Source organism: Crinia signifera, chromosome 3 (genome assembly GCF_055691185.1).
Source record: "Crinia signifera chromosome 3, ASM5569118v1, whole genome shotgun sequence".
NCBI lineage: Eukaryota > Metazoa > Chordata > Amphibia > Anura > Myobatrachidae > Crinia > Crinia signifera.
Genome location: NC_139219.1, coordinates 78,121,571 through 78,140,975, shown reverse-complemented (window position 1 = coordinate 78,140,975; position 19,405 = coordinate 78,121,571). Strand labels below are relative to the sequence as shown.

Below are 19,405 nucleotides of genomic sequence, written 5' to 3'. Positions count from 1 at the left end.
TCAAGGGTGGATATTTTTGTGATTGCAGTCGCTATATTTTGTCTTTTGCAATGGCAATTATATGATAATATGTGCAGAAGCTAACCTAAGTATAGCTAACCCTGCTGACGCATCGGTTTCCTCCTACAACATACAACTGCTGATATATCTGTACCATTATCACAGATTCTGAGCTGCTCTCCTGGGTGGCAGAGGGCTATGCAGTAGCAAGTCAGATTGCAATTATTAAACATCATCTAATGCCGTGTTCTCACTGCGAGTGAGAAATACAAGGCTTTTACCCGGCATTTTACTGACGCGCTGGACCCCCATTCTCACTGCAAGGCAAATTCCGGGTGAATAAGTTCTACCCGGGAATTTGCCTTTAAAAACACGGGTTTTTGGGCAGTGTGAACGGGTCAACCTGTGTCTGCATATCCGGATCTCAGACACGGGTAAAAAGAAGGGTTTTACCCATGTATGAAATCCGGATATGCAACCCGTTCACATTGCCAAAAATCCCGTGTTAAAAGGAAAATTCCTGGGTCTACATGCTAGACCCGGGAATTTGGCTGCAGTGAGAACGGGGTATAAATCTCCACGACACACCTGCGTTTTCTCAATCACTCCCTTTTACAAACCCCAAATTTTGGTTTTCCTTCCACTCACCTTGCACACTTTGATACATTTATACTCACTTTCAGGTCTCTGTGAATAAGTTGTTGGTAATGAATGTATTCTACTCCTTCAATTATCTGCCGAAATATGTCAAGACTTGTGTTCTTGTTTAGAATCTTTCCATGGTTCCTCTTCTTGATCCATTTTTCCAAGGTCCCATTCTCACACAGTTCCAGTTGAATATAAAGAGTCTCTGGACTTTCACCCATGTCACTGGCAAATACCAAGACATATAGATTACATTGTACAGTAATAGAGCATAGCATGTATATTGTCACAATAAGAAAGGAGTTTCCAATTACATCCACAAGCTTCTATTTTGAAATTGACTGTAATGTGAGGGGGTGAATGTGAAAATGTACGCTTCTTCTCTGCATCACAATGGGCCTGAGCTGTACACAATGCCCATGTTCATGGAGTTGATTTTTTTTGTTGTTGCTTCTGTGCATACAACTAAGTTGCTAAAAAGCACAAATCAGTACATATAGGAGGATATTCCAGAGTATATTCTACTGCCAGGGACGGTGTCTATGTAATCGTACGATAACATTGGCACCGTATAGATGTAACACGGTCGCTCACCATGCTTTGGGCACGCTGTTCCTCTGCACTCGGCACACTATTATATTCCCACTTTAGGTGTCGACCTAGACATTGGCCCTTATTCAGATCTAAGCTCAGTACAAATTTGTTCTCAAAATGGGCAAAACCATGTGCACTGCAGGTGGGGCAGGTGTAACATGTATAACAAAAGAGAGCAAGTTTGAGGTGACTGTGCGCTAGAATCGGCTGCCTTGTGGGGTGGCAGTGATGGAGTGGTAACCCTAGAAACCACAGAAAACATATACAGAAAGGAAGATTATCAAAGACTCCTCCACTGGCGCCGAAAGATACGTCCCTATAGATAAAGGGGCGGTCCTCTTCTCCGAAAAAACTGGGGAAGGCTGATTAGGGAAATACCGTACGCCCCTCTTGGGGTGAAAGGGTTCCTCTTCTCCGGGTCTAGAAAGCTCAAGACACAGGTCCCAAAAGTGGATGTCACACTGGTAATAGGTTAGGGATGCTTGCGTCACTTTAGGGTCTCAGTAGTTAAGCCGTGGTAACCCAAAATGAAAAATGATGGGGGGTATATAGTGTAAAACCTTTTATTGAGCATACAAATACATACAGATAAAAAGGAAATTGGAGCCACTTGGCATAATACCGTTTATGGTGGAGAACTGAGATGGTATCAAAGTTCTCTAAAAAGGCTTGAAACGGAGCGGGATCAATCCCGGGATGACAAAAAGTCCACGCTCGGTCCAGGTGCCGGTCTGCAATGCCAAAGAGGGTCCACAGTCCTTGTGAGGAAGGTCCAAATGAAACACTCCAAACGCGTTTTCGATTGCTGCCTGCAATCTTTATCCACTGACTGCATACCATTTCAACATGGCACTGGGCGGGCTAAAACATCTATAGCACGGCTTCCAGACAAGAGTACAACACACTTCTACAGAATACATCAGAATATCACCAGAGCAGTGAGTGAGGCCAATGCAATGTCATTTGACTTGATGTATGAATTCTCTATTTAGCACCCTATTTATTTAGTTTCTTATATATATGCTGAATTAGCCCATATATCCTAACGGTTATAAAGGCCATTCAAACATTGGTAAATGTGTCAGGAAAGCAGTCCCCATAGGTTTTTATGGGGGGGGGGGGGATATTTCTTTGTGGAAACCTCACAAAAACACAATTTTTGAGGGATAGCTCACAGACAGCGAGTAATAAATAAGCCTTTTAGAGCAATACCCTGGACTGGAGACTAAACAATGTCTGATGCTGCATTGCTTTCATGAGACTTGTATCTATATCAGTCAATTCTTAACCGCTGTGCCACGGCACACTAGTGTGCTGTGAGCGGTTGTTTAGTGTGCCGCCAGAACTGCTGACCAGCAGTGGGGTAACAAGGCCTTGCCGCCCCCCCCCCCCCTTCTCATGTACCCAGTTACTGTATCCCTCCTCTCCCTTCCCCCCCTCATGCACCCAGGTCCTGTGTCCCTCCACTCCCCCTCCCTTCAATTACCCAGGTCCTGTGCTCCCCCCCCATGTCCCCAGTTGCTGTATCCCTCCGCTACCACCCCTCATGTTTCCAGGACCTGTCACCCCCCCCATGTCCCCAAGTGCTGTATCCCCCCCCCCCATGTCCCCAGGTGCTATGTCCCTCCTCTCATGTGCCCAAGTGCTCATCTCGTTAGTGCCCCCCACAGTGTGCTCACCCGCCTGTCCACCCACATGCTTGGCCCCTTACCTGCTTGTGCAGTTTCCTGCAATACAAGCCTTCTTTCTGACCATCGCACAGGTAGGAGCCAGTGCAGTTTTTTTTTTCTGTAGAGGAGCACTGTCTTTAGTTATAATGGGGTCCATTGTACTTAGATTACTGTGCGGGGAAGTGTTTGACTCACTACTGGGGGGGGTCACTGCGGTCACACTACTGTCTGGGCCACTGTGCTTGTTCAATTACTGCGACGGCCACTGTTTTTTTTTCTGTGGGGATTTGATGGTGCGTTGATAAAGGCTGAAAATCGCTGATCTATATGTTAACAGGTGGCTCTCCAGGTATATTGATAGGCACGCAGTGTGCACTGGATGTTCTTCCAGGAATATTCAATGGGTAGGAACTAGCTAACACTGCTAATATGTGGACCTTGTATAATCTGCATGATGTGTTCGTGCGCAAAATCCAAGTTATTTGTGTTACTTGTTCTTTTTTTTTTTTTTCAAAACTTTTTATTAAGACATTCCGTGCATGTTACAAGTTATTTCCATTATTACAGTAATTCACATGTTTTCCGTTTTTAAATGAACAAATAAACCTTTCCTTTTGCAATAACAAACATTTGTGTATCTTTAATTTCTTTTACTTTCCTTCACAAGTTCTGATACATTGTTACGTTTAGTTATTAGTGATCATTCAATGAGACCGGAGGGTCTAGTGCGGCTAGTCTACCCAAGTACCATGTAGTAGACTGTAAGCTGCTGTGTATCATCTTCCTGGTACTTAGTGGGAGTGTCGGTATATATGAATCCCAAAGCATAAAAAACTTCCCAACTATTTTTCCTCTATCTACTATGGCCTCCACCCAGTCCATTCTAAACAGGAAATGTAATTTGGCTCGAAATAAAGTGAATTGTGGGGGTGCGGGATCAATCCAGCCTTGGAGAATGGTCTTTCTGCCCGCTGCACTCAAAGCCAGTAGCATTTTTTTGCATTCTTTGGTCATTCGGGTATTTGGGTCAAATATTCCCAGGATTGCCCACTCTGGGCCAAAGGGGACAAAGTTGACCAGGTTTGCCTCTGCATATCGTTTTACCTTTAACCAGAAATGGCGAATTATAGGGCATGCCCACAGACAATGGTAAGTGTCTGCGTTGTCCGAGTGGCATTTGGGGCAGGTGTGTGTGTCTGAGGTTCCCATGTGGAACCGTCTGACGGGAGATAAATATGAGTTATGATAGGTGTTTAGGAATAGTTCGGTGTACATACTGGCTTTGAGTGTTTGTCTGGAGTATAGGAGGCCTTTCTGCAATTGTGGGATTGTAAGTGTGGGGAAGTGATCTAACCAAGTAATCATGCCACCTTTGATCTTGGTATAGTCTAGAATCTGTCTTAAGAAGGTGTAGTGAATGGATATGGCTTTTGAGGTCGGGACCGTATAAGTGAGCATTGTGTCCAAGGTGTTGTTCCAGTCTTTGTTAGAGAAATGTCTTATCACATGTAGTATATAAAAATTGGTTTGCAGAAAGGCCAATGGGTATGGGCTGACCATAGGATATTTGTCGGATAGTTCCGCGAAACGTATAACTCGCTTCTTTTCTTTTACCACTAGGGAATCTATTGATTTTATCCCCACTGCCGCCCATGCGGTGTATGGATGAGCAGCCATGCCGTCCAGGAATGCGGGGTTCTTAAGGAGGGGTAGGAATAGGGAATGGTGTTGGTTTAATCCTGTTTTATGTCTTAATATATGCCAGATCCTTTTGGTTGACCATAGTAGAGGGTTGTTTCTAACTTGGTCGGATATCTCCTGATTATGTAGGTGTAGAAAACTAATGAGATTCATGTTGTTTAAAAAGCCCTGTTCTAGGGGTGTGTTTGTGTAAATTGAGCTTGAATGTAGCCAGTCTCTTAGGTGTCTGAATAAAGCTGCGTGGTTGTAAGTTATTATGTCCGGGAAGTTGATGCCTCCATTAAATACCGGTTGTGTCAGTTTCTTCATGGCTATGCGTGAGCGGCCTCCTGCCCATATGAATTTGCGGGCAATACAAGTAATTTGTTGGGAATCTTTCTGGGTTAGTAGAATTGGGAGCATTTGTAGTGGATATAGTAGTTTTGGGATTGCTACCATTTTCAGTAGGTTGGCTCGACCCAGATAAGATAATGCGAGCCGTTCCCATTTGGCTATATCATTTGAAAGGGTGTTGATGGCTTTGGTTATGTTTAGGGAATATAGTGTGGCCGGGTTTCGTGGAATTTGGATACCTAGGTAGGGGATCTGTGTGGTCTGCCATTTTAGTTTGTATTGCTGTGCCCACGGGGGGGGGGGGGGTTTAGGTCCATAAAGAGGTAGGGCAGATGATTTATCCATATTTATGCTAAAGCCGGTCACATGTTCTAGGGAGGACAATTTATCTAGAATTATATGTAAGGTGTGTTCGGGGTCGGCTATAAAAAGAAGGATATCGTCCGCGAAGGCTGATAATTTTAATTCCTGGGTGCCTATTTTTATTCCCTTGAATTCTGGCCAGTTTTCTAGCGTTCTTAGAATGGGGTCTAATGCTATGTTGAATAGGAGTGGTGACAGGGGGCATCCTTGTCTAGTTCCTTTTTCTAAGTAGAAGCGTGGGCCTTTAGATCCGTTAATCAGTAATGAGGCTGATGGGTTATGATATATTGTCCGTATGAAATTGATGAAATCCGCATCAAATGCCCTTTTCTCTAGTACATTGAACAAGTGTGGCCATAGGATCATATCGAATGCCTTGTTCGCGTCTAGACTTAAGAGCATGTTCCGGGTGTTAGGTGAGTTATGTGATGCTATGACCGCTGCCAAGGCTGCACGTACCGCTTTAACAGAATGTCTATTCCGTACAAAGCCTGTTTGTGATGGGGTAAGTATATCCGGGAGGATATTTTGCAGACGTAGTGCAATTATCTTTGTCAAGATTTTATAGTCTACATTTAGTAAGCTTATGGGTCTGTATGAGGGCATTAGGGCGGGGTCTCTGTCTGGTTTGGGGAGAAGTGTGATGAAGGCTTCATTAAATATAGGGGATGCGACCCCATCTTTATATATTTTTTGGTAGAGTTCTAGAAGGGATGGTGTGATGTGGGGCTGAAGTATGCGGTAGTAGTCTCCCGTGAAGCCGTCAGGCCCTGGGGATTTACCATGTGGGAGTTTAGATATTACTGTGTTGATTTCTTCGGGAGTTATGTTCCCTGTCAGGGCCGTTTGTTGCTCTGGGGTAAGTGGTGGGAGAGCTTCGCTTTGAAATGGTGTTTCTTGGTCGGTTATGTGTTCAGATGGTGAGGCAAAGAGGTTTTCAAAATATGTTTGAAACTGTGAGGCGATCTCTTTTGATTTCGTTATATTTGCTTTTGTAATTGGATGCTTTAGCATGGTGATAATATTGCGTTTCTTAGGAGGTTTTGAGATTGTTGCCAGTAGTTTTCCGGCTTTGCCTCCCCATCTGTAATATCTATGTCTAGTATAGTCCAGTGCATGGCTTGCCTGTGTAGCTAGGTATGTCTCGAATAGTTGTCTGGCCGTTTTATATGTTTGAAGGGTGGTGTCTGAGGGGTTGGTGTTATAGGCTTGAAATGCGGTTTTCATAGTGTTGTTTAGTTGGTCATGTTTTATTCTAGCTTCTTTTTTCTTTTTAGAGGTATATCCTATGATATGACCACGCATTACGGCCTTAGATGCGTCCCAAAAAAGGTCTGGTTTGTCCCAAAAGTCTATGTTTTCGTCTATGTAGTTGGTCCAATTATAGATCAAATATGATTTGAAATCCTCAGAGGCAGACAGATAGGATGGAAATCTCCATATGTAATCAGTTTGGTGCATAAATGCGTGGTTCAGGGCCACCATGACTGGCGCGTGATCCGATATTAAAATATCGTATATGTCGGCTCTGGTGATCTCTGTCATTAATTCGTCTGCCACTAGGATCCTATCTATACGTGATGATGATCTATGGACCATTGAGAGGTGTGTGTGTGTCCTGTCTGTGGGGTTCAGCAGTCTCCATGGGTCAGTGAGGCCTAAAGTGGCTCTCAATGATGTTAGGGATCGGCTCTGATAATCCGAGGTTCTGGGTGTGGTGGGAGATCTGTCTATTAAGGGGTCTTCTACCATATTAAAGTCTCCTCCTATTATCAGTGAGTAGTTTGTTCTAGCTTGAATTAAGTGTTCTAAGTCTTGGATGTATGTGTGTGTGTTAGTGTTCGGGGCATATATGTTCACTAGAGTGTATTTGGTATTGTATAGTTCTATATCTAGGATTATATAGCGGCCTTCAGGGTCTAGGGTTTCCGAAAGGATTGTGACTGGGACATTTTTTGAGAATAATATCGCCACGCCTCTTGTTTTCCTATGGAAGGAGGCTGCGTGGCATTGGCCTAACCACGGGGCTTTTAAGGTGTTTGTTTCCTCTGAGGTCCAATGTGTTTCCTGTAGGAAAATCACATCTGGATTGAAACGTTTGAGACGTGTTAAGACTCTTTTTCTTTTTACAGGGTTGTGTAAACCATTGACATTCCAGGAGATAATAGTCAGGGGTTTAGGGGGTAGTGTCGGTTGGCAATCAGGGGACGGCATGGCTACTCACCCATTTTGTGGAAATTCTGCTGAGTTTTTCCAAAACAGTGTATGTGGTGTAACATAGATCTCGGGATTTCTCATTCAAGGAAGGAAGGTAATATTCAGTGAGAACGCTACTACAAAAACATGTAAAAAGGTATAGTGTTAGTTTTTCTTTTTGCATTGGTGTTAAACTTGCATGATAACTACAAAGTAAGTGATTATTTATGCACATAGAATGTCTCATTTCAACTTTTTCAAACATTTTCCAAAACCAATAGAATTCAGGTGTGGGTGCCCCCTGTTTGTTGGGGCACGCACTTGAATCCTTCCAACAATAACATAACAATTTAAGAACAGTTAGTAAGAACAAAATGTATAATAACATCGTACTATCATGTCATTCCCGCCCGGGAATGTGGCATTATAGTGTTTAAGTGCTTGTAATATGCATAATCATCTATTAGGTGATCTCCTTGGTGAAGCATCAGACATGAAATGTCTTCTTGCTTCTTCCGGGTCGGTGAAGAATAGTGGGGTGCCATTCTCCATTACCCGTAGTTTAGATGGATATAGGAGGGCGAATCGCACTCCCTGTTTATGCAGGTGGGTGCATACACCAGAGAATTCTTTTCTCTTTTGTGAGACAGCCACCGAGAAATCCTGAAAAATTAGAATCTTGTTATCTCCTACCCTTAACTCCCTGGCCCGTCTATATGCCGCCAGGATGGCCTCCTTTGCTCTATAGTCTAAGTATCTGGCTATGACTGGTCTAGCTCGAGTAGGTTGGCCTTCCCTTGCTGCACCTAACCTGTGTGCTCTTTCTATTTGTGGTAGTTCAATGCTCTCTAGTATACCCAGGGCTCTAGGCAGTTCCTCGCTTAGGTAGGTGAGGAGGGTTGCACCTGTTACAGATTCAGGGATACCTACGAAGCGGAGGTTATTCCTACGCGATCTGTTTTCTAATTCCTCGAGCTTTTCTTGCAATTGTTGGATGACCCCCTCTTGGGTGGTCGCCTCATCACAGCATTTTTGTAGTTCGTCCTCTACATCACTAACCCTAGATTCCAGGGCAACAATGCGGGAGGCATTAGCTTCAATTCGTGCCAGTCCTGCATCCACACTAGTTTGCAGGCTATTAAACCTCTGGTCGATGAGAGGCATCATAAAATCAGATATGTCTCTGGCCGTCAGACCAGGTGGTCTGTCCTCGAGTATCTCAAGGTTATCCCCTGCAACGCTACTGGGGGATGAGGGGTCCGACCTTTGAGACATGGTTTTGTTTTTCCCTGCTTTGGTGGTTGTGTTTGCGTGTTTAGGAGGCATGTTTTTCCCAATAAATTTATCCATGCCCTGTATGCATGGGTTGTATTAGGATGTGGCACCTGTACCACACTGAATGAGGGTTATTTTACTAAGCAATAAGGGTAGGAGAATGGATAAGCACGGTGTGAGTCCGGGCTAGAATAACATTAATATATTAGAGTCATTCTTGCTTTTCCGACATTTTAAATTCTGAAGCAGATCAGTTCCTGTAATAAATCTTTTCTCCACTAGATGTCGCTCAAACCTTATAGTATTATTTAAAGCTATGTGCTTTTGGCTTAAGAGTATGTAGAATACTTGTTCTGAGCGTACATATAGGGGGCAATAAACCTGAAAACAAAGCAATGAAGATTATCACAGGTGTAACTTTACAGTGCTAAATTATGTCACACAGTTAGCAGTTGTCCTTCTGCTATTATGCCGATTACAATAGTGGCTTGCTGGGGTGTGTTCATAAACCAAGGCAGTCTTTAGTTAGCAGGCTTGATATCCTCAGTGTCACACTTTATATCTGGATGTCACAATTGTTTTAAGGATGTACAGCCCAAAGGTGTCACCAGAGGGCATTGGGGGCCATTGGGTCTGTATATCAGATAGGTATGGAGCTGTGTAGTCTCCAAGGTAGGGGCTTTGCAGGGAATTGTCCAGCACTGATACGGAACTGTGTTTCGAATGTGGCAGGGGGTCAACTCAGTTCTTTAGTTATGCTTGAGGGGCGTTGAAGGGGCGATTGTGTTTCACAGGTTTTTCCCAGGCAGCATGGAGTCAAGTATGAAATATAGGCAGTTTATATCACCTGAAACAGTTGGTGACGTCCCGGAGTCAGGAGTATGTCCAGGAAATGCGTTGGGCTGGTGGTCAGTTTTTCCAGGGTGCAGGGGCTTGGGATTCAGAAGTGTATGACTCCCAGGTATTGGGTAATTCTGAGATGATTCGCAGAAAGGGTTGGGGGATTTGGAGGCTGCTAGTGCAAGCAGTATCTCAGCCTTTGGTGAGATTATGGAGCAGACGATGACTGTTAGAGGCCGTGTAAAAACGGTTGCCTCAGCACAAGATGAGCCTGGGGTTGTGGTTAAACGGGCTTTGGGAGGGGGAATATGCTGGTCTCACCTCCGTTATGAAGCTGAGTTTATGGAGCCTCTGCCGCGTTGGTCCTCTGCTATTTTTCCTTCCTGTTCGTTGCTCCCTCCCTTTGCAGTGGGATGTCAGGAGCGTTAGTATAGAGGTTACTCTGTAGGGTCTGTAGGGGTTTTGGTGGGGGTTATGCGGGCTGTGGTGTTTTCTGTGTGTCGACCACCGGAGTAAGGTGCAGCTGGTCACTGTCTAGGGTGCTGCACTTCTTGCTTCCTCCTGCCGGTATCTGTGACAAGTTCTGGCGGGAGACTGTGTGGGCTTTGCTGTGTGCTGCGTGCCACTCACTGGGGTAGGATGTGGCTGGCCGCAGTCTCTAGCGTTGTATTTTATGCCCCCTTCTGCCGGTGTTTATGGGGGGGTTCTGGCGGGGACTGTGCGGGTGGTGGCGTGGGTTATATGACGGCCGCCTGGATGGTATGCGGCTGGTTCTGGCGGGGACTGTGCGGGTGGTGGCGTGGGCTGTGTGACGGCCGCCTGGATGGTATGCGGCTGGCCGTGGTCTCTTGCGCCGTGTCTCTCACCCTCTCCTGACGGGGTTTTTGGCGTGGGCTGCGCGGGTCGCGGCGTGGTCTGTGCGCCTGTCACCGGGGTGAGACGCGACCGCCTGCAGTCACGGGCGCTACGTTCCTTACCCGCTTCTGCTGCGCCGGCGGTGTGGTGAGTATTCGGAGGATGCTTCTCCCGGCGTGTGTCTCCGAATTCAGGCTTTCGTCTCCCAGTAGCCGGGGATCCGTTCCCCTTGTGGTCTTTCAGGCAGACGCCGGGTGTGTGTCGCGGGCAGGCCTCCCGAGTCGGAGGCCGGACTCCGGTGCTTGGTCACAGCTCCGGGAAGCGGCTTATCACGACCAGCGTGATGTCGGCTTCACTGTGGGGTACTTGCTGTTATTTTTGGTGCCTTTTTAGTCTAGGATGGATGTGGATATCATTCAGGCACAACGGAGCTTCTCTAAAATGCGGCCGCCATGGCGTCCCGCCCACCGGAAGTCCGTGTTACTTGTTCTTATTAAATATGCGATTTCGGAAAAATGTGCGATTTCGATCAAATTTTCGCATCTTATTAAAAGTCACCCAAAAAGTCTGCAAGCAATTTTGTTCGAGTAATTCAGACCCATTTTGTGGCTAGTTATGCATATACCTCTTGCATCCAATGGCAAAGTGGAAACACTGATCTGTTCTAAGATACTGTATAAGTCATATTTAAAAGGTGCTATCATTACCAAGTCCTTAACTATACAATATATTTAATCTTCATGTTACATCTAAATCCTGGTACAGACTAGAGCGATGCGTACCCAGCTACAAGCACACCCTTGCCAATGCTAGATGTGGAACGGTGCAATGAGCAATGCCATGCAACATCACTGCAAATCAGAAGTTACTGTGTGGGTGCATGAGATGATCCAACTGATATATAGTTTCTTTCACATCTGAAGGCTGAAGGTAAATCAGGTGATATCTAGTGTCTGCCCAGCATTATATTGGGTACACACAGTTCAATGTGGAATTAGATTTGATTTCTACTATACAGTCTTGCCTGGCAAGACTATTTTTCTTTTCGGTTTCCACTAAACGTGAACGTGCATTGGGATTGAATCTGAATCGAATGCTACTAAAAGCATTCAAGGTGCATTCCATTTCAATTTGATTTTACTTCTATAAGCAAAATCAAATAGAAATATTTATTTATTTACAGTTTCTTATATAGCGCAGCAGATATATAGGACCTTATTCTGATTGACTCGCAAGGCTGCAAATCTTGCAGCCTTGCGAGTCCATCAGACACCGGCCTCCGCCCGCCCCCCCTCGCACACAGTACTCCCCGAATACCCCCCCGCACGGCTGCGAATGGATGATTTACATAGTTACATAGTTACATAGTAGGTAAGGCTGAAAAAAGACTTGCGTCCATCTAGTTCAACCTGGTATAGATATCCATTGCTGATTTGGTAGGTTCTGGTATTTTACAGACAAATTATATTTCTTATTTGTACCCATGGATGTTTTTCTCCAGTAAATGTTTGTCCAACTTTGCCTTGAACGCATTTAATGAGCCAGCCGTTACCACCTCTCTGGGAAGAGAGTTCCAGAGTTTGACTGTTCTGACCGTAAAGAAATTCTTTCTACTAGCTGAATGAAATCTTTTTTCTTCTAATCTATACTCATGCCCTCGCGTCCTAGATTCCTTTCTAGTAGAAAATAGGGTGTGTGACAGTTCCTTATATTGGCCCTTGATATACTTGTACATGTTGAGCATGTCCCCCCTTAAACGTCTCTTTTCTAATGTAAATAGTCCCAAATTGCTTAATCTCTCCCCGTAGCTTAAATTCTCCATTCCCCTAATAAGCTTTGTTGCTCGCCTTTGGACTTTTTCTAATTCTATGATGTCCTTTTTATAGTGTGGGGCCCAGAACTGTACTCCGTACTCTAGGTGAGGTCTCCCCAATGCTTTATATAGTGGCATAATTACCCTTGAGTCCCTAGTTTCCATTCCCCTCTTAATACATGCCAGAATTTTGTTGGCCTTTTTTGTAGCTACATTACAATGGGCACTACATCCTAGATTGCTGTCTATTTGGACTCCTAGATCCTTTTCAAGTATGGAATTACCCAGTTCCTCTCCACTAAGGTTGTAACTTGCACACTGGTTGTGTCTCCCAATTTACATCTGACCATTGAATGATTTCTCCTGTGCACGCAGTTCAGAGAGACCTATATAGTCACTCTAAACTGCGGGCGCTATGTGCAAGGACAGGGTGGGCAGCTGACATCCGACCCACCCACCGCATGTCCGTCATGACCTCATTAGCCCGGGAACGCCCAGTGTTCTCATGGGAACTTCCATGAAATGCTGGGCGTTCCCATATGCTAATGGGGCTACCCGGTGCCCCCCGCTCGGCGTGTAGGGTGTAATGGATCTGAATAAGGTCCATAGTGCATATCTCACCCTGTGTACCCTCTAGAAGTGGCTTCCTGATGGTTGCTACGGAGAGCAGTGTCCTCCGCCACACAAAGCATTTACCAGTAGAGCTTAAAGTGGAAATGTAATTCACTTACAAGGTCACATTTTCTTCATTCAAAAATAATTAAAAAAAAATGTCAGGGATAATACAAGGTAACATGACAAATCAGACATTTTCACTTTAGATATTCACATGGGGAATATAAAAAAAAAAAAGAGCTCATGCAATCACCGGTGAGAAGCCTGCGAGGTTCTGGTGAGTCTGCCTTTATTTAAAGAGACAATTTCAGGAGGCAAAACCAACCTAGTTTTACTTTTTCAATTATTGGTACTGTAAAAATACAGGCAAGACTTAAGTTGAGTACACACTATGCGATATTTGCAAATGATCTAGTGTGTAGCCACTATATTGTTAATGATGTGTGCTCCCGCAAGTCATTTGCAATGCCCCGTTGTCTGAAAATGTAGTCAAATTTGACTAGATCGTCAACGGCTGCCGGGTGACGTCACTGAATGATATCGTTAACTTAATTGCTTAGTGTTTAAGCACAAGATCATTTGCGCAATATCAGTAAGACAAGATCACTCCTGGATTAATCATATAGTGTGTACCCAGCTTCACTGGACTAGAACCTCTGCCTTCATCTCACAGGCTATTTTTATCTTGTTTAATTAAGAGGTAGGTCTGGACAACCTACTAAAAGCAAAGACAGGTTGGCCAGGCCTGAATGAAGGCCTTAAAAGAGAAATAAAATAAGGTTTACCTTGAATAACTGCAGCTCTCGCTTTCATCTGAGAAATTGCTCTTCTCGAGTCTAGAACTGTGGTAACGCACAATGTTTTTATGTTCAAGCTGAGCCAACTCTTTCACTTCTCGTAAATATTTTCTGTACAAAGAATAAATGTAAAGCCGTGTGTAAATGCCATCATAAATACTGTGATAGTAAATACAAAGTATTTGTTTAAAGTGAGATAGACAATGGAGAAGTAGTAAACACTTGTTTTGTTTTTTTCAACACTTCCATAATTCTGTTGATGTTTTTGCTCTAAACCAGTTTTGTATCAGATGTTGGTTTTCCACTATGACTGATGTCAGATCTGAACAAAGCAAGGACATTTTACTTTTTAAATCATCTGCACTCATTAGGGGAAAGTTACTAACATTGACGAATACGTCCGAGTTAGTGTACGAACAGGTACGGCCGGTATTGGCCGAAAATACAAACCAAAAACGTGGCTTTTTTACTTCCGGTGGAGGCCGGGAATGGTCACATGCACGTGGAGCTCCGATCCCTCATCCACGGAGCTCCACCATCCCCGGCCTCTGGAGCAGCGTGCGGCGTGGCATATGGGAACTGAAAGAGGAGGATGCTAAGACCCAGACATGGGAAGACGGAGGGTGCTGAGGTAAGCACCGAGCCGGGTGCTGGGGACGCAGCGACACCCGGCCGAAGGAAGACTGCAGAGATGAGCATCGAGCCGGGGATGCAGCAAAACCCGGCCGCTTGGAGACAGGGCCGGCCGGAGGAAGGAGAGCACTGCAGCTCCCAGCTGCACCATCGGCCTGGGGATCCCCCCGGAGAAGGTAGATCACCTCCGGCACAGGCAGGACCCAGCACACTCGGCGACCCATCCCCTCCCTTCCCCCCTGGCCAGGACAGGAGATGGACAGGAGGCGCATCGGCCACGGGGCCCTGGCAGGACATGGCTCCGCAAATGGCTGCCTAGGAACAGTGCACTCAGCCATATGTAACCCCGTATCTCCTGTGTGATAACTGTACTGTCTCTGCTGTAACTTTACTGTCTCTGCTTAAGTGTTACCTACGTGGTTGCCTGCAACGACCAGTGGCGCCCCTGATGGCTGCCTAGGCGCTGTGCAGCTTGGCAGGTATGTGTTTCCTGTGTGATAACTGTACTGTCCCTGCTTATATTGTTACCTACATGGCTGCTGCAACGACCAGTGGGGCCTCTGATGGCTGCCTAGACGCTGTGCAGCTCAGGGGGTATGTGCCCCCCTGCATCTATATCTCCCAGGGTGTGTCTAGTGTATATCTGTGTGTGTTCATATATCTGTCACTGTTTAACTGTACGTAACTGGCAGTTGCACAGCAATCCAAGTCAAATTCCTAGTATACGCAAGTATACATGGCCAATAAAGTTGAATTGAAGTTGTGGCTGGGATCAAGTTTTTTATTGAGGCTTACATAAATGGACGAAATGTAGTTTTAGACAAGGGATTTAGCGCCTTATTCTAGGTCACTCTTTCTGACAAAATCCTTCTTAGATGGACAAAACCATGTGCACTGCAGGGGGGCAGATGTAACTTGTGCAGAGAGAATTAGATTTGGGTGGGGTTTTACTTCAAAGTGAGATCTATATTGCAGTGTAACAATAAAGCAGCCAGTATTAATCTGCACAGAAACAAAATAACTCACCCAAATCTAATTCTCTGCACATTTTACATCTTCCCCCCTGCAGTGCACATCGTTTTGTTCATCTAAGAAGGATTTTGACAGAAAGAGTGAACTAGAATAAGGCCCTTAGTCCAACAGAAAGTTCCTCACTTTGAATTCAGGGGCTGGATACCCAACCCATTCACTTTGTGTGTGTATTATTTGACATTCTGACTATCCTGCGCTGCACAGATTTATGATGCTTTACAATACACAGTAACAATGATGAATGGATTAATACTACTGTATCGCAATAAAATGTACAGTACTTACTTATGTGTCACCCGTACTTCTTTCAAAGCATAGAACTTGCCATCTACCTTATTCTTAGCTTTCATCACTTTCCCATATCCTCCATCCCCAAGTTCACTGATGTCTGTGAACTCCTTAAGAAAGCTATGAAAACAGTTATTTATTAGTTTGCAATAGTGACAAGATTATTTTAGTAATTAAAATGTTTTTTTTTTTTACAAAGTACCACCACCAACAATGCTGTACACATTAAGCAATACACAACCACATGGCACCGCAACCATAACAACGTTTGAGATATAGATGATGCACAATAGCAAACCAGGGGCCTATTCCAGAGACTGGCAGTATTGCACAAATGCTGCATCTTTGTTCACAGCGACTATGCTATAATATACCACCCCATGCTTTCTTGATCCGCTGCTGCTTCGAAAGGCGCAGCATGTGACCACTCTGCATGAGCATCAGTCACATGAGTAACCTTCAGGATGGCCAGTGTTTTTGGGCTGCTAGAGCCAAGCTAAGCTGCAACAGAAGAAACCTACAAATTGGGTCTGAAACGTAAAGTGCTCTGGACACATTGTACATTAGGAGTTGCTATTCTATATCATAGTATTTTTGAGCATACGTAACTAACATCTGGGTCCGCAACTGGATGATCTTTGCGAACATATTTCAATACATTGATTAAATAAATTTAGCTCAATTCTTTTCTATGGTCGGCAGTCCCCATTTAATTTGTAATATGGGCCCGATTCATGTTTAATGGCACGGCTGTATTTTTCGCAGCATTATCGAATGACCGCGAGCCATTTGTCCAATGGGAGCCTAACCATCGCAGGCTGCCTGGAGGGTGATTGAAACCCTGCGTGCATTTGTGGGCGGACACGCTTTTTCCGGGAGTGTCCTGGAAAATGTAAGCACTCCTTGGCCGTTTGGAGGGAGGGCTGCTGATGTCATCAGTGGCCTCCTTCTCCCCACGGCCATCGCAGCGCTGAGTAAGTCATGAGGAAGGGGAGAACCATTTGATGGTGAGTACTTTAATGATTTTCCCCTCGTTTGCATGGCTGCAATCACATTTCGCAGCTGTGCACATGGGAGGTGGCAATGCGGTTGGTGTGACATCTACCTGACCACTGGGCTCTAGGGTGGCCAATCCCAGGATCGGGATCGACGGGATCCTGAGATTTGTCCCCATTTTGCTGGGATTTCATTCCTGGGATTAGAGTTTCCAATTCAGGGATTTTGGGATTAGACTGTGCATGCCGGGGAGCATCTGAATGCTCGCCCAGACGCTGCCTGCCTTCTCCCATCCACGGCTATGCCGCTCTGCGCAGCGTAACTTGATCAGCGGCAGGCCAACAACTGCTCTGCCCGCCACCAGCCGCACCACATCAATCTCCAGGCCCGGCTCCCAGCTGCACCTCATCGCAGTCTTGGCTCTTGGCCACAAAGGTAAATATGCGGGGTGGCCAGGCCATTTCTTTTTTTTCTATATTAGGGAAGCTAATCCCGAGATTGAAAAAATGCCCCGGGATTGGCTTCCCTACTGGGCTCAAAATTTCGGCAGCCCAGTGATCAGGTCTGAATCAGGGCACATTTGCAGTCAGGAATTACAGAGTTTTTGCAATAACTTATTTATACTTTGCATGTGATTTAATTAGTAGCAAAGGAGGTATATCACAAGCTTACCTGACTGTGTAATTGGTAACTTTCTTTATATAGGTTATATTGCTTCTATGACTGATGTACAGAATAATAATTTGTGCCCTGTAGGCTCTTCCTGTGATGGATCCAAGTGTTCACTTTTAAAGTGCTGCATAGCAGATGAATGCAGGCTAAGGTGCCCATACATGTTACAATTGCTGGGTGCAATGAGATCACATCTCATCGCAGAGCTCAAAAAGCATGTGCTGCACTAGATTGCATCTCATTGTACTGCAAAACGTATGCAATACGATGCGATCTAGTCCAAATTGCTTATATGATACAATAATCGCATTCATGTCCCGTCCCCGGATCGCCATCGGCCAGAAACCTGCAGATGGCGCACCAGTGGCCACAACGAGAGTGACCCCATCTGTATATGTGAATGCCCCTGTTCACAGATATATCGATGGTACACACTGGCCGATGGTGCGTTTATATATGGGCCGTTCAATCGAATGCCCAATATATCAGCCAGTGTGTACGCACCTTGTCTCTCGGCACATGTTACATTTGTCCTACCTGCAGTGCACATGGTTTTGTCCATTTTGAGAACAAATTTGTCCTGCGATCAGGTCTGAATTAGACCCAATGTGTGTGCATTAAAACTGTACGTGGTGAATAGGCGTGCAAGGACAACTGTGCTGAAAGCAAGGCAAGCACAGCGAGCCATGCGAGGGGACGCGGTACACCGATACAGTGTCCATGTCGAGCATGTCTACATTTGGGACAAAAAAAAAAAGAGTGAAAACCCCATGTCGACCTATTTCATGGGTTGCCCTAAGCCATGTCGACCTTCAGTGGTCAACCCAATGACCCTTACCCCTTCGATCTTTGGCCTATGACCAGAAGGAGACAGGCATCGGAGACTCACCTACAGTATGTGAGCTTACATGACTGGGGAGCCAAAGATGCAATTAAAATCATTTTGACAGCACGCTATATAAACATATTTGTCTCATTGTAAAACATTTCTGTTTCCTATGTTCGAGTACTGTGTGCTCAAAGGGGATACATACTTCCAGAAAACAGTTGTTGTCAATCACTTCTTTACAGTATACTTAAGAAAATTTGTGCGTAAAAAAGTTAAGAAAAATGTATTTCTTGTTTCGCAATAGTAGGCCTACCACGCAGGTGTATGCCACTCTCTTAACTCACACAGCGGACGACGTTATGGATACAACTTACGTTCCAGCTTCAGATGCGACATCACTTGCTGGGATGCGGTTTTCAAAATTAGGTGCTAATTCAGTTCGTCTACAAAAAAGAAAAATGTATTCATGAAAAATAATCCAAAAAACAGTAATAGAGGTATAGCTTTTAACCTAGTACCTGGATGGGTCGTATGAGAATCATAGCCAGATGGGCTTCCTGTGACTTGGGTGCAATCCCATGTAACTGTACTGCACTAGTCCGTTACTCTGGTGTTTAAAACGGGATTCCATCCTGCACAGTATGTAGTGACAATGATGGCATTCAGAGAGTAGACTCTAATGTCAACATTCAACAAAATGTTGACATTATGCATGTCGACATTATGAACATAAGAGCATCTGTAAGAGGCTGTAGTTAGGGTAAAATAGTAGAATAGACATGCATGTGGAGATTTAGACCATGTCAGTATGCCACCCCTGTGCATGTACAGAAGTGATTTCCTCCTTACACAGCCCTCGAGAAGGGAGGTAGTGGTCTCTGCAGACAGCTTCTGGAGCACATGTGCCCTACAGCAAAGTTAAATTAAAGCGCAGAGAGAAATTAAAGTTCCCCAATGAGAACTATTTGCTGAAACTTATCTGCCGTGATCTGTATGAGGAGAAAGGTTTGACAGGTTTGGGATCTATGTCCGCTGGGGCGATCTATGAACAAGGGGGGTTGGGGTTTAATTTGGAAAGGAAGTTTCTGTCACTGGGGTGAGGTGGATTCTATTAATGGGGAACTACTGCCATTGGTGAAGGGGAGTTCATGTTACAGTTAGGACCTATGCAACAGTGTGGATAAGTGAGTGTTAGATACCCCTAGAAGTATATTTCACTACAATAAATATTTTTAAAAAATTCAATATAGACTTTTTT

General features: G+C 44.8%; 1 protein-coding gene across 1 annotated transcript in view; it reads right to left on the bottom strand.

Annotated features, from left to right (window-relative positions):
• Nucleotides 1-19,405, bottom strand: part of LOC146063585 (interferon-induced, double-stranded RNA-activated protein kinase-like) — an 82,362-nt gene that overhangs the window by 16,597 nt on the left and 46,360 nt on the right. The window contains exons 11-14 of the mRNA XM_083176095.1: nucleotides 18,522-18,590; nucleotides 15,648-15,770; nucleotides 13,686-13,808; nucleotides 678-870 (exon numbers count right to left, since the gene is read on the bottom strand). Of these exons, the coding sequence (XP_083032221.1) occupies nucleotides 678-870; nucleotides 13,686-13,808; nucleotides 15,648-15,770; nucleotides 18,522-18,590 (508 nt within the window). The remainder of the gene's footprint in view (nucleotides 1-677; nucleotides 871-13,685; nucleotides 13,809-15,647; nucleotides 15,771-18,521; nucleotides 18,591-19,405) is intronic.